This window comes from Panthera leo, chromosome F2, assembly GCF_018350215.1.
Source record: "Panthera leo isolate Ple1 chromosome F2, P.leo_Ple1_pat1.1, whole genome shotgun sequence".
Classification (NCBI taxonomy): Eukaryota; Metazoa; Chordata; class Mammalia; order Carnivora; family Felidae; genus Panthera; species Panthera leo.
Window position 1 is genome coordinate 44,035,635 of NC_056695.1, and position 14,655 is coordinate 44,050,289.

General features: G+C 42.5%; 1 protein-coding gene across 1 annotated transcript in view; it reads left to right on the forward strand.

Moving 5' to 3' along the window:
• The first annotated feature begins 4,086 nt into the window (after window positions 1-4,086).
• Window positions 4,087-14,655, forward strand: part of LAPTM4B (lysosomal protein transmembrane 4 beta) — a 77,527-nt gene continuing 66,958 nt past the window's right edge. Inside the window, exon 1 of the mRNA XM_042923602.1 lies at window positions 4,087-4,545. Coding sequence (XP_042779536.1) covers window positions 4,087-4,545 — 459 coding nt within the window. The remainder of the gene's footprint in view (window positions 4,546-14,655) is intronic.

Consider the following 14,655-nt stretch of genomic DNA (forward strand, 5'->3'; position numbering starts at 1 on the left):
CTAGCACCCTGTGCTAAACATATAGTGGCATTTATCTTGCTTTCATGTTATTTTCCGTTTATTTCTCCATTTCCCTCTGTAAGTTGTGAGTTCCCTTTAGGTAGAAAGTGTCTCATGTTCTCTGAGCTGAAAGCCACACTCAGCTCCAAGGAGGTAGTTGCTAAGTTTCCATTCACCAGATTCATGACTGCATGAATGAACAGATCCCTGGTTTATTTGGAGAGTGCATGAGGAGACCTATAAGGTTTCCTTTTGAACCACCAAGGACTGAGCAGTACTTACATCATTGAAGAAGACGTTCAAGAACACCCTCTGTCATAGGCACGTGGATTCCTTTTCCAACTCCTCCAGGGAAGGCGCTGCCTCCCTTTCTCCTTTTCAGGAGAGCTACATGGTAGCAGCTCTTTGAATTTCTTAGCCTTTGAGGGGGTTCCTGAGGTCTCTCCTGGGACAGACCCTAGCCCAGGTCATAGAGGAAGCTCCAGCGAGACCTTTCCTACTTCCAAAGAGTGTCTGGCCCTGTGCAAGTCCTGGATCAAGATCAAGTGTTTCTTCCATCCCCTATATCTGTGCTCCTGGTCTACATTCTATTCACCCCTACAAGGCCCAATTGAAATGCTAACTCCCCCCGTTTTAATGTAATTGATGGCTCTAGGCTTTCCCACTGCATTGTTGTAATCTGTAGGGATACTCAGCACACATTCTGACTAATGCCATGGTGACCTGTGCTGTAGACTACACAGTCAATTTTGGGATCAGGAGCAGAGTGTTCTCATCTTCCAGCCTTTGTGTCTTTACTTCTTACAAATAGTCATCACTCAAATTAACCCTGGGCATTTTGGGTCACTAGCCGATAGTCTGAAATACAATTCGTTCCAGAGAAAAAGAGATTTGAAAAAGGAACAAGAGTGGCTTTATCTGATGGAAAGAAAAAGTTTCTGTCAGTTCATTGGAAAATACCCGCCCTTGGAAGAAGGGGGCCCGGGGAGGATACAGGGAGAGAAAAATGGGAAGTACAAGAAGGCAAGGGAAGGGACCTAGGTGACAGAGAAGTTGCAAGGCCTCAAGTCCTAATGGTAAGGTTTTAATTTGGTAATGATGGGGGCGTCGGGGTGGCTCAGTCAGTTGAGCGTTCAACTCTTGGTTTCTGCTCAGGCCATGATCTCACTGTTCCTGGGTTGAAGCCCTGCATCAGGCTCTGCACTGACAGTGCGAGGCCTGCTTGGGATTCTCTCTCTCTCCCTCTCTTTTTGCCTTCCCACCCCGGTCACGCTGTCTCTGTCTCTCTCCAAATAAATAAATTTAAAAAATAAATATATAAAATTTGGTCATGTTGTAGGCAGGCCCAGTCTGAGGACCCAGAGGGTCCCTGTAGGACCACTCCAAAGGGTCCTTGGCATCACCAAGGATGGAAATCAAACGTGAGCCAGAAGGAAGTGAGAGCAGAGTTTATTGAGTAGTGTAAGTGATAGAGTATAGCTGGTGGTGCGTCTGGGAGACTCAGAAAAGGAGATGTGGGCCTCCCCGTCACTTGGGGTTAGGAGTTTATATTGGAAAGGGGTCCAGGGTACGTGTTCCTCCAGGGACCCAGGGTTTGGTCCCATCAAAGGCAAGTGTCAGGCAAATGAACGATGTTATTCCATAAATCACTGAAGGTGGGGGGATTGATGCCAATGCTGTTGATGGAGGTTTGTTGGAAGCTAACGTCCTGGAATATGTTTGGGATTCGGTTCTTTTGAGATGTTATTAGGTGTTTAGGGGCCTAGGATGAAACTCGTAGAATGATTAACTTTCTTGCTTCGCCCTGTGGAGTGGGAACATAGCTTTTTTGATTCACTCAGATGCAAGGTGAAGTATGGAGTATGAGAAAATGGAGCCTAGCAGAGAAATATCCGGCATAGAGCCTTCCTAAAATGGAGACCTTTCAGTTTCCCTGTCTCAGTGACGAAGGTACCGTGGAGACAGAAGAATGGGAGAGGAGGGGTGAGTGACTGACCAAGGTCACGCAGGCTGTCGCCCTTTGCTCTTACAGAAAACAGAGCAAGTGTGACCCCAGATGCTGAGGTGCCTAGGGAATGAAAACAAGGTGACCTGTCTACATAACTGTACCCCTGCAATCCGTATTCCAGTTACATATGCTGCTGTTTGAGGATGTAACCCAGCTGTGACTAAGTTCTGTGGGAAGCCTCTGGTTTTTTTTCTTTGGTTTTGTTTGTTTGTTTTTGCCAATCTCCCCAATCCCCTTGCATCCAAATAAATATAACTCCAAGTTTTATTTCATAAACTTTGCTTGCAGATGTATTGTTTCTCTCCTTATCTCCTTGCTCCAGCCAGGTTTTTTTCTACTCTCTGTCTCTCTTCTTATCTAGAGCGTTTTGGCAACTGTCTGTAAACTCAGCTCTTGAATAGCAAGCTCTGTGAAATATGAAATTCCCTTTAGTCAATGAATCATTTACCTAATGAATCTGAAATCCTGGTGGGGAGGGCAAAGCTGGAGGTAACTCTAGGAACATGCTGGCAGTTTGAATTTGGAAAGTAGCACTCCCCATCCTGATTCACGATTTCCTTTCCTGGCCAGTGCACTTCCTGTTTGTCCCACAGAAGTTTAAGAGAGGCTATGGGTATAATTGGGGGGACCTCGGTGGTTCAGTCGGTTGAGTGTCTGACTCTTGATTCCATGGGATAGAGCCCTGCGTTAGTCTCCATGCTGAGTGTGGAGCCTGCTTAGAATTCTCTCTCTCCCTCTCTTCCTCTCCCCTGCTCATGCTCTCTCTCTAAAGTAAAATAAATAAGTAAATAAATAACTAAATAAATAAATATAAAATTTAAAAATGGTTATGGCTATAATTACACATTAAAATTTTTTTTAAATCTTTATTTATTTTTGAGAGAGAGAAAGAGAGATGGAATGCAAATGGGGGATGGAAAAAGACAGAGGGAGACACAGAATCCAAGGCAAGCTTCAGGCTCCAAGCTGTCAGCACAGAGCCCATCCAGGGGATTAGACTCAGGAACCTTAAGATCATGACCTGAGCCAAAGTCAGATGCTTAACTGACTGAGCCACCCAGATGCCCTTATAATTACACATTAAATGGAAGACCCCAGAGAGAAAATTCTCTCTTGTGTGAGAGAAAACAGAACTTCTTAGTGAGAAAACAAAACAAAAGCTGATCTTTCTTCTTCCTTATTTCTGATTATCTCCCACAATGATGTTACTTATAATTTCCAATTAAGGGCCCACACCTGACATCTCTGGGGATGCCTCTCTGGTCCCTCTGGATCCAGGTTTAAGCTACACACTAAGAATGTAACAGCTTTACAGCCTTGTAAAACTAACTAGTCCTGCACTTAAACAGCCTCATCTAACACCTTCCTTCCTTCCTTCCTTCCTTCCTTCCTTCCTTCCTTCCTTCCTATATAACCTGTCCTTAAGAAATTTAAATCCAACCAATTTTTCTCTTGCTCCAAGTCTGAAATGAAACTTTGACATGCGCTAATGATCTAACTCATCTGAGATGCTTGGCTTAGATGGTGATTAGAGGCTAACCTAGGACAAGGGCGCTTTTAGAAAAAACAACAGATGGGAAGAAATAACTCCAAACTGGAGTCCTTTCTTTCAGTACCTCTTAACGCTCTATGTTGTGTCCTTCAGAGCCCTTGTGGCAGTAATTGGCTTTATGATTGTTTCTTTAGAGCTGCAGTCATGATTAAAAATGCTACTCGAAGCACAGCGAGGATGTCCTTGACACACATCCTATTTTCTGGGAAAAGGTTACTACTACCACAGTAATTGAGCTGGGAAGAGGAGACGAATTGCTCCTGGCGACTCCAGCAGCGGTTCAAAGTACTGCAGTTGACCGGAATCACACCCTGCAGTTTTCCCTCTTTCCAGTTCGCAAGATAACAGTGATAGCATTTGCATCTACAGATTATCTGCCAAATAGAAGTGGAAGGGGAGAAACCACAACCAGCTAGACTGTAAAAGAATCTCAAACCCGTGACAGAGTTACACAAATGACCACAGGAGAGAGGAGAGGCCCGGAACTCCACCGCGGGCCCACTCCGGGACCGGCCCAGGGCGCAGGATGATTGATTTATTTACCCCCGGCCCGGGGCGCCCGCAGCTGGCTGGAGCCGGCGGTGACATCACGAGCCCGAGCGGGAGTCACGTGGCCCGCCCCGCCCCCTCCCGCTCCTCCTCCTCCCGCTTCTCCTCCTCCCGCAGCCTTCGGAGCGCAGGGTCCGGCCGCCGCAGCCGCTCGGAGCTCTTGGCAGAGGCGCAGAGCGCGGGCCACGGGCAAGCGGGGGAGCGGGGCAGGCAGCGGCAGCGGCAGCGGCAGCGGCGGGGGAGCCGGCAGCAGCCCCCCGGCGGGCCCCGAGCAACGCGGCCGACGCTCCTGCAAACTTGGGCGCGCGCTCGCGCCACGGCGCCCGCGGCCCGAGCGATGAAGATGGTCGCGCCCTGGACGCGGTTCTACTCCAATAGCTGCTGCCTGTGCTGCCATGTCCGCACCGGCACCATCCTGCTGGGCGTCTGGTACCTGGTGAGCGAGGCGACGCGCGGGGGGCGCACCTGCCGGGGCGGAGGCGCCGGCGCCGCGAGCCCCCACCCCCGGGACGGGACGCCGGGACCCTGGGACCCCGGCCCACGCGCCCGCTGCACTCTGCACACCCCCGAGTGCGGCCTCGGCATTGGGCTACGCCGGCGCTAATCCGCTTAAAGTTGTATTATTAGAAACTTAATTCTGTGCGCGAGCCTGTCCGCGATCTTCGGCTCAGCCAACCTGTGGCGGGGGTCCAGCCATGGCCCAGAGTCCGGGGCCGTGCGGGCTGCGGCGGGTTCCCCCGCTTCCGGTAAAAGTGCACTTGGTGGCCGGGAGAGCCCTGATCGGATCTGCGGACCACGTGTTTTCCATTCCTTTCTTTCTCCTCACCACCCGTTGGGCTTTGTGTTTAGCCGCGCCGCGACTGGGTCGTGGGGTGACGGGGCGCGTTCTGCCACCCCTGTGGTCGCGCTTGCAGCCCCGGCTTGCCCATTCTCCCAGCTCGCATCCCGGCCTCGGGGTTGCTGTCCGGTCTTCAGCTCGCGTTCGGGTCCCGAGGAGGAATGGTTGGGGGTTCTTGGCACGCTCCGTGAATGTGTCCCTCCACACGTTTGGTGTGAAGCCCTTACTCTAGGAAGGGATTTGCTAGGATTTACTGCGTTTCAGTTTCAGTGTGCCCGGGGAAGCCATTTTACACCCACTTACTTTCCTGCCCATTGACAGGTGATCCCTGTACCTTTCTTAGCAGACGCTGCAGGCAAATCTTTTTTTTTTTTTTTTTCTTTTAATTTTTATTTATTTATTTTTTAGGTTGGAGCTTTTAAGAACTTGTTTGTATGGGGAGCACTGATTATCAGGGGGCACTGAGGAAACCTGATGGAGTCTTTCTGGCCCTGTATGCCTCCTCCAGGTTGATTGTTGGCACCCCCGGACTGCGCCAACACTGAATCGGATTCCATTGCATTTCGGGTTTTGTGACATCATGTTGGAGAGTTAGACCCGAGCCACTTTGCAGTGAATACCACTGCATCATGAAGAAATCCCTTAAAAATGGTGTTAAGATGGCATACTGAACTTTTTCGTGAGAATAAATTCTTAATCGTCAGAGGGGTTTTTTTGTTGGTTCATACTCACTTTTTTTGACATAATATGAACATCGTGTCGAATTGTGTCGTTGTGCCATTTTAAGCAAAATATTTTCCCCCAGGCATATGGTGTTCTGTGTCCTATTTATAGTTTCAAGTTTCCTTTAGTCAGTGCCTATCACAGGCCACACAATAGACATTTTTGGCCTTAAAAGCTTTCGAACAGATCTTTGGTATGTGTGGATTCTTTTTGTGCAGTTGAACGCAGAGAGAACATCGGCGTCTTGGCTCAACCCTGACTTTGCTAAAAGCCAAGAAATGCTTTACGGAAATTTTAAATTCCAGCAAAAGGATAGTAGGTGGCCTCAAAACAGTGCTTTTATTGATGATCAAGACATACTATTTTATATAAATGTCTTGCGTCCTTCTTGAAAATGTTCAAGTCTGCAGACTTGCAAGTACATCAGTAAATGTAATTTGTAAAATCTAGGGCACTGCATTAGGCAAATGTACTACATGATCTGCAGGAAAGATAAATCTACTTGAGCCCTGTTGTTGGCTGTAATCCAACTAGACAGTACTGGTGTGATAAAAGGACAGTACTCTGCATGCTTTGTGTACTGTTTGAACATGCTCTTTGTGGAAAGTAGCTATTGCTGTGCATGTGTTAGCATTTGGAAACGGCATGGCCTTTTGAAAGATAATTAGAAAGCTTTCTAGCAGATGTAAGAGTGCTACATTAGGTAAACCTAATAAATGAGAAACCTGACTTTATAGTACTGGTAATCTTCATAAAAAGTCTTGCATTTCATGAAACAGTTTTAGACCTTTTTTTTTTAATAGTGAGTTTTATACCTTTAAATATAATTTGGTTTCCATAACTTTGACTTACATGAACATTTTTTTAAGATGAGGGAACAGGGTCACTGAAGAGCAAGGCATCTCACGCTCCTTCCCCTACCCTTCTCACCCCACCTGTCATCTGGGTGGAATAGGGTCAGTTATCAGACGGGAGAAGAGTTGTCATGAAAAAAGGATAGGGCTGTGCATAGATATTCAAATAAGAGTTCAGTGGAACTCTCACACCAGATGGGTAAAGTGGGTCATTTTAACGCATTTTCTAATTGCTGCTCCTACCACTACCACTTACTAAGGCTTTGTGTGCCAGGTACATACTAGATGCTTTGCATAATCTTGATGTCTACATATTCCTGGTGTGGTAGATTTTCTTACTCCCATTTTATAGATGAGAAAATAGAGGCCAAGAGAGCATAGGTGATTTACATAAAATTCCATGGTTGGTTTGTGGTCTGAGTGATATTTTAGTCTGCCTGTTTCCACTTTTTTTTATCTTTTATTTGTTTTTTTATATTTATTTTTGAGAGAGAGAGTGCTTGGGGGAGGGGCAAAGAGAGGCACACAGAGAATCCCAAGCAGGCTCCCTACTCTCAGTGCAGAGGCAGAGCCAGCCTGTCACTGGGCTCATCCCACAGACGGTGAGATCATGATCTGAGCCAAAATCAAGTGCGTCGGCTCAACCAGCGAGCCACCTAGGTGCCCCTGTTTTTACCTTTTAAAAGTTGTGTGTGTGTTTTCTGGGGCACCTGGGTGGCTCAATCAGCTAAGTGAACGACTTTGGCTCAAGTCATGATCTCACCGTTCTGTGGGTTCGGGCTCCGTGTCTGATGCTGTGCTGACAGCTCAGAGCCTGGAGCCTGCTTCGGATTCCGTGTGTCCCTTTCTCTCTGCCCCTCCCCTGCTCACGCTCTGTCTCTCGAAAATAAATAAACGTTAAAAAAATTTTTTAAAGTTGGTGTGTGTTTTGTTTTTGCCTTGGAATAACAAAGATTTCCTTCAGTCCAGTAATGAAGCATGTTGATTTCAGGTATTTCTATTAGAGATCATTTTTTTGTTTTATTTTTTCCTTTTGATGAAGGCATAATTTACATAGGGTGAGATCCACAGAAGTGTACAGTTCATTGAGTTGACAGATGCATACACCTTGTGTTACCCACACACCTAGAAAACATTTCCAAAACCCCAGAAAGTTCCCTTGTGCCTCTTCCCAGTTAATCCCTCACACTGCCTCAAACCCCACCCTAGAGTTTTACCTATTCATGTAAATGGAATTATACTGTATGTATTCTTTTGTATCTGGTTTCTTTCACTTAGCATCAACATCTTTTAAATTCATTCATGTTAATTGGAGTATATCAATAGTTTGTTGCTTTGTATTGCTGAGTATTATTTTATTGTCTGAATAAATCACAATTTATTTATCCATTTGCCAGATGATGGACATTTGGGTTGTTTCCAGGTTGGGGCCATTATAGATAAAGCTGATCTGGACATTCTTGCACAAGACTTTTTGCAGACATATGTTGTTATTTCTCTAGAATAAATGCCTAGCAGTGGAATTGCTGGTCACGGAGTAGAAATATATTTATAAGAAACTGCTGAGCAGTTTTCCAAAGTGGTTCTGCCAGCAATGTATGGAGTTCCAGTTGTTCCATGTCCTTGTCAACATTTAGGGTGGTCAGTCTTTAACTGTAGCCATTTTGGTGGGTATGTAGTTGCAGCTTATGGTAGCTTTAATTTGCATTTCCCTTGTGACTAATGATGTGGAACAGTTTATCTTTGTTTATTTGGCACTCATATATCATCTTTTGTGAAGTGCTATTTATTGCCCATTAACAAAATTTTTTTTATGTTTATTCATTTTTGAAAGAGACAGAGCACAAGCAGGGGTGGGGTGGAGGGCGGGGAGACACAGAATCTGAAGCACACTCCAGGCTCTGAGCTGTTAGCACAGAGCCCGACGAGGGGCTCGAACTCACAAACCGCAAGATCATGACCTGAGCCAACATCGGACGCTCAACCGACTGAGCCACCCAGGCACCTCATTGTTTGAGTTTTGTCTTTTTTTTTTTTTTAAGACTTTTTTTTTTAAGTTGATTTATTGTGAGTGAGAGAGCAAGAGCAAGGGAGCATGAGCAGGGGAGGAGCGGAGAAAGGGAGAGAGAATCCCAAGCAGGCTCCGCATAGCCTGATGTGGGGCTCCAACCTACCAACCGTGAGATCATGACCCAAGCTGAAACCAAGAGTTGGACGCTTAACCAACTAAGCCACCCAGGTGCCCCAGGGTTTTGTTTTTTTTCTTAATTATTTGTAAGATACCTTTCTATATTTTGGATTCTGCATTTTGTGACTGTTTTCTCCCAGTGTGTGGCTATCTACCCATTTTCTTAGTGGTATATTTTGGTGAACAGAAGTTTTAAATTTTAAGTTCAATTTGTCAGTTTATTCTTTTATGGTTAGTACTGTCTGTATTCTAAGAAATCTTTGCCTACTCCCAAATTGTAAAGATACTCTCTTCTATTTTCTTCCAACACTTTGTGGCTTAGCTATTATATTTACATCTGTGATCCACCTCTAATTAATTTTTGTGTTACAGTGTGAGGTAGAGGTTTGTATTTGTTTCTTTTGAAAGGCAGTTTCATCTCTTGCCCTGAAAAAAAGTTGAATTTTTACATAACCTTTAATAACTACAGACATTTTCAGAGAGACAAATAAGATGATTATCCATCTTCACAGAGAATGAAGGCTGACTTGTCCTGGTTTCCAGAGGGTTCGTAATTTAAAAGGAGTACTTGAAGCAGGCTGATTGCTATGTAGTCTTCTGGGGTTTCCATTCTTTCTTCATCAAAACTTCCTGTTCTAAACCTGAATCCATTAACTGCCTCCCTACGTTCGCCCATACTCTAGTCTGTCTCTCACCGTCCATTTAGACTCCTCGGCTAGATGCCTTTCTCCTGCCACCTTCCTTAATTTCTTCCTTTATTCTGTTGCCATGTCCTATTGATTTTGTGATTACCTCCTTATTCTGGTCTCTCTTCTTTCTAACATTTTCCTCATTTAGGCTCTCGTAAGCAATCACCTGGCTATTATAACAGTCTAATAACTGGTCTCCTTGCTTCTAGCCTTGCCATCAACAATCCATTTTTTTTCAGTCTATTATAGATGCAGTTCCCTGAAGTATTTTTCTCAAGCATAAATATGAACTTGTTAGCCTACTTCTAAGAACTTTGGTCCTCTATTCTAGGGAAGTCTGTGAATTTTATGACCTGTGTGTTGCAAGCCAACTTCAGTTGGCTTAAACAGCACAGTGGTTTCTGCCACGTCTTTCCCCTGTTTCCCACCCCTTCCTTTTCCGGTTACCCTCCTTTGCAAGCCATTGCTTAAGCCCTAAATCCTGAGATTCATTCTGATTTGATAAATGTAAGTTACCTGTCCACCCCTAAACCAAGCAGACCAGGTTTTTGTGACTAGAATATCCGGATAAATGTAGTTCTGGGATATTCTCCTGCTCTTGAACTATTGATTAGAGGGATGTGAGCCAGGAGTAGGATTAACGTTGCTCACAACCCTCTCCCGTTTGAGAGCAGAGGGATGAGTAATTTCCCAGAGAAACCGAGACTGTTACTGGGAGAAAGAGGACAGTAACAATACTTGCTCCCCTCCTTAGGCTACAGCCCCCATTTCGTATAGAATATGTTTTACCATCAGAACCTGCACTCCTCTTGACATACTTAAACAATACTTTTTCCTTTGTAATTTCTTTCATTGTTTTACCATGTGATTTTCTTAGAGTATTTTGAAAGGTGGTACTGGTAGTTGGAAGCATCTGAACTTGACACCTGGGAGGAGTAACCCTTTGTATGTGTCATCCTTTTCATCATCATCCAAGTGTATTTTAGGAACTTAGTCATTCAGCAAATACATACTGAATGCCTCTTTGTACCCCATTCATGGGGTAGTTGGCCGTATATCAGATTATAAAGGATTAAAGAGGTCAGAGAAACTGATTTCATTAGCTTTACGACCTGACCTTTCAAATGACCAACCAGTTCACTTTGAAAGTCCCAGGATGCTTGTGGACTCAAGCCTGATGGGTTCTTTTTGTAGCCCAAGAAATTCTGGTGTGATAAATATTGATTTTTTTTTTTGTCTGGTTGGTAATACTGGGTAGTAAAATCGACAGCTTGTGTTTGTAGAATGATGGATAGTTTTTAGTGGGCTTTCACATTTACTCTTATTTAGATCATGAAACAGCCCTGGGGTCAGATAGGATAGGTGGTGATATGCTCATTTAAGATTGATAGTTTCTTTTTAGGTGTCAGATGCTATGACTTAGTCTATAAGTCTAGGGCAAAATTTGGGCTGATACCCAGAACTTATATAATCCTCATTGCCTAGTGTTTTCCCTACTATACTAGAGTGTAAAAGACTGAAATACTAGGTTACAGAGTTTGGATTTTATTCTGTAGGCAGTGGGGAGGCATTAAAGAATTACGAACAAGGGTGTTAGAATGAAAGCAGCCACCCGCCCCGTGTTAAGACTCTCTTTTTTTTTTTTTGCTCTGTAATGCACTGTATTTATTTTTTTCTTTTTATCCTTGACACCTCTTACCCATTTCTCTAAATTCCTACCCCCTGCCTCTGGCAACCACCACTTGTTCTCTGAGCTTGTTTTTGTTTGTTCTTTAGATTCTACATGTAAGAGAGATCCTGTGGTGTTGTCTTTCTCAATCTGACTTCTTTCACTTAGGGTGATGCCCTTGAGGTCCATTCATGATTCAGTGTGTGTGTGTGTGTGTGTGTGTGTGTGTGTGTGTGTAGCCTCAATATATATATCATGCCATTTCTTTATCCATTCATCTGTTGATGGACACTTCGATTGTTTCTGTAGCTTGGCTATTGTAAATAATGCTGCAGTGAACATGGGAGTGCAGATATCTTTTCAAGTTACTGTTTTTGTTTTTTTTTTTTTTAAGATAAATACTCAGAAGTGGAATTGTTAGATCATATGGTAGTTCTATTTTTAACTTTTTGAGGAACCTCCAGGCTGCTTTCCATAGTACATTCCCACCACCAATGTACAAGTGTTCCCTTTTCCCTATATGCTCATCAATACTTGTTATTTCTTTTCTTTTTGATAATAGCCATTCTAACAGGTGTGAGATGGCATCTCATTGTGGTTTTGACTTGCATTTCCCTGATGACGAGTGATGTTGAGCAACTTTTCGTGTACCTGCTAACTATCTATATGTCTTCTTTGGAAAAATGTCTATTCAGATCTTCCCAGTTTTAAATTGGATTGATTTTTGCCATTAACTTGTAAGAGTTCTTTATGTATGTTGGCTATTAGTCCCTTATCACATATATGATTTGCAAATATTTTCTCCTATTCAGTATGTTGCCTTTTCATTTTGTTGAGGTTTTTCTTTACTGTGCAGAAGCTATTTAGTATGATGTAGTCCCACTTTTTGTTGTTCTCTTTGGTGTCAGATTAAGAAATCATCATTAAGACCTTGTGAAGGAGTTTACTGCCTGTGTTTTTCTCTAGGAGTTTTATGGTTTACATTCAAGTCATTACTCCATTTTGAGTTAATTTTTGTGTGTGGTATAAGATTGTGGTCGAGTTTCATTCTTTTGCACTTAGCTCTTCAGTTTTCTGAACACCATTCGTTGAAGAAACTTTGTTCCTTACTCTGTATTGTTGGCTCCTTTGTTGTAAATTAATTAACCATGTATACATGGGTTTCTGTTATGTTCCATTGATATATGTGTCTGTTTTTATGCCAATACCATATTGTTTTAATTACTGTAGCTGTATAATACAGTTTGAAATCAGGGAGTGTCATGCCTTCAGCTTTGGTCTTCTTATTCAAGATTGCTTTGAATATTTGAGGTTTTTTTGTAGATCCATACAAATTTTAGGATTATTTGTTCTATTTCTTTGAAAAATGACATTTGGAATTTTGATAGAGATTGCATTGAATCTATAGCTTGCTTTGGGTAGTGTGGACATTTTTACAGTATTGATTTTTCTAATCCATGAGCGCAGAATATCTTTCCATTTATTTATGTCTTCAATTTCTTTCATTAATGTCTTAATAATTTTATTTATTTATTTATTTTCTTTCAGTTTTTTAATTATTTTTTTAACGTTTATTTATTTTTGACAGGCAGAGAGAGAGATCATAAGCAGGGGAGGGACAGAGAGAGAGAGGGAGACACAGAATCAGATGCAGGCTCCAGGCTCTGACCTCTCAGCACAGAGCCCAGTATGGGGCTCAAACCCACGAACCGTGAGATCATGACCTAAGCCAAAGTTGGACACTTAACTGACTGAGCCACCCACATGTCCCTTAATAATTTTAAATATACAGGTCTTTTATCGCCGTGGTTAAACTTATTCCTAGTTTTTATATTCCTTTCGGTGCAGTTATAAATAGGATTGTTTTTTATTTCTATCTCTGATGGCTCATGATTGGTGAATAAAAATGCAACATATTTTTTTAATTTTTTTTAATGTTTTTATTTATTTTTGAGACAGAGAAAGCATGAGCTGGGGGAGGGGCAGAGAGAGAGGGAGACAGGAACTGAAGCAGCTGTGCTGATAGCAGAGAGCCTGATGTGGGGCTCAAACTCATGAGCAAGGAGATCATGACCTGAGCTGAAGTCAGACGCCCAGCTGACTGAACCACCCAGGTACCCCAAAATGCAACATATTTTTGAGTATTGATTTTATATTCTCCAACTTCACTGAATTCCTTTATTCTAATAGTTTTTTGATGGAGTCTTTAGGGTTTTTTATATATGTCATCTGCAAATAGTGACAGTTTTACTTTTTATTTATTTTTCCTGCCTGATTGTTGTGGCTAGGACTTCCAATACTGTCTTAAATAAAAGTGGTGAGAATGAGATGTCCTTGCTTTGTTCCTGATCAGTGCTTTTAGTTTTTGACTGTTGAGTATGTTAGCTGTGGGCTTGTCATATGTGGCCTTTTTTATGTTGAGGTATATTCCTTCTATAACCATTCTGTTGAGAGTTTTTATCATCAATGGATGTCGAATTTTGTCAATTACTTTTGCTTCATATATTGAGATGATCATATGATTTTTTATCCTTCATTTTTTAATATAAAGTAGCACATTGATTTGTGGATGTTGAACCCTCCTTAACATCCCTGGGATAAAAAATCTCACTTCATTATGCTATATGATTCTTTTTAATATATTGTTGAATTTGGTTTGCTAACATTTTCTTGAGGATTTTTGCATCTATGTTCATCAGGAATATCGGTCTGTAATTTGCTTTTCTCGTGGTATACTTGTCTGGCTTTGGTATCAGGGCACTGCTGGCCTCATAAAATGAGTTTGTAGGAGTTCTTGCTTTTCTATTTTTTGGAAGAGTTTAGGAAGGATTGGTATTAATTCCTTGAATGTTGGATAGAATTTATCAGTGAAACCATCTGATCGTGGCCTTTTCTTTGTTGGGAGGTTCTTGGTTAAGGATTCAATCTCCTCACTAGCGATCGGCCTGTTCAGATTTTCTGTTTCATCATGATTCAGTCTTGGTAGGTTGTAGGTTTCTAGGAATTTATTCATGTTTTGGTAAGTTGTCCAATTTGTTGGCAAATAATTGTTCATAGCAGCCTCCTGTGATCCTTTGTATTTATGCGGCATCAGTTTTAACATTTCTTCTTTCATTTCTGATTTGGAGTACCCCCCCCCCCCCCCCCCCCCCCCGGCCCCTGTGAGTCTAGCTAAAGTCTTGTCACTTTTGTTTATCTTTTCAAAGAACCAGATCTTAGTTTCATTGATCATCTTTGTTGTCTTTTTAGTGTCTATTTTATTTATTTCTGCCCTATATTATTTTCTTCTTTTTACTAACTTTGGGCTTTGTTCCTTTTCTAGTTCTTTGAGGTGTAAAGTTAGGTTATTTGAGACTTCTTTCTTGATGTAGGCATTTATCACTGTGAACTTTCCCCTTAGAAGGCTTTTGCTGCATCTCACAAATTTTGGTGTTATAGTTCCATTTGTGTTCATTTTAAGATAAAAAAAAATTTTTTTAATTTCCTCTTTGACTATTTAGTTGGTCAGTAGCATGTTGTTTGTGAATTTTCCAGGTTTTTTCATATAATCAATTTCTAGTTTCATACTTCGATGGTCAGAAAAGA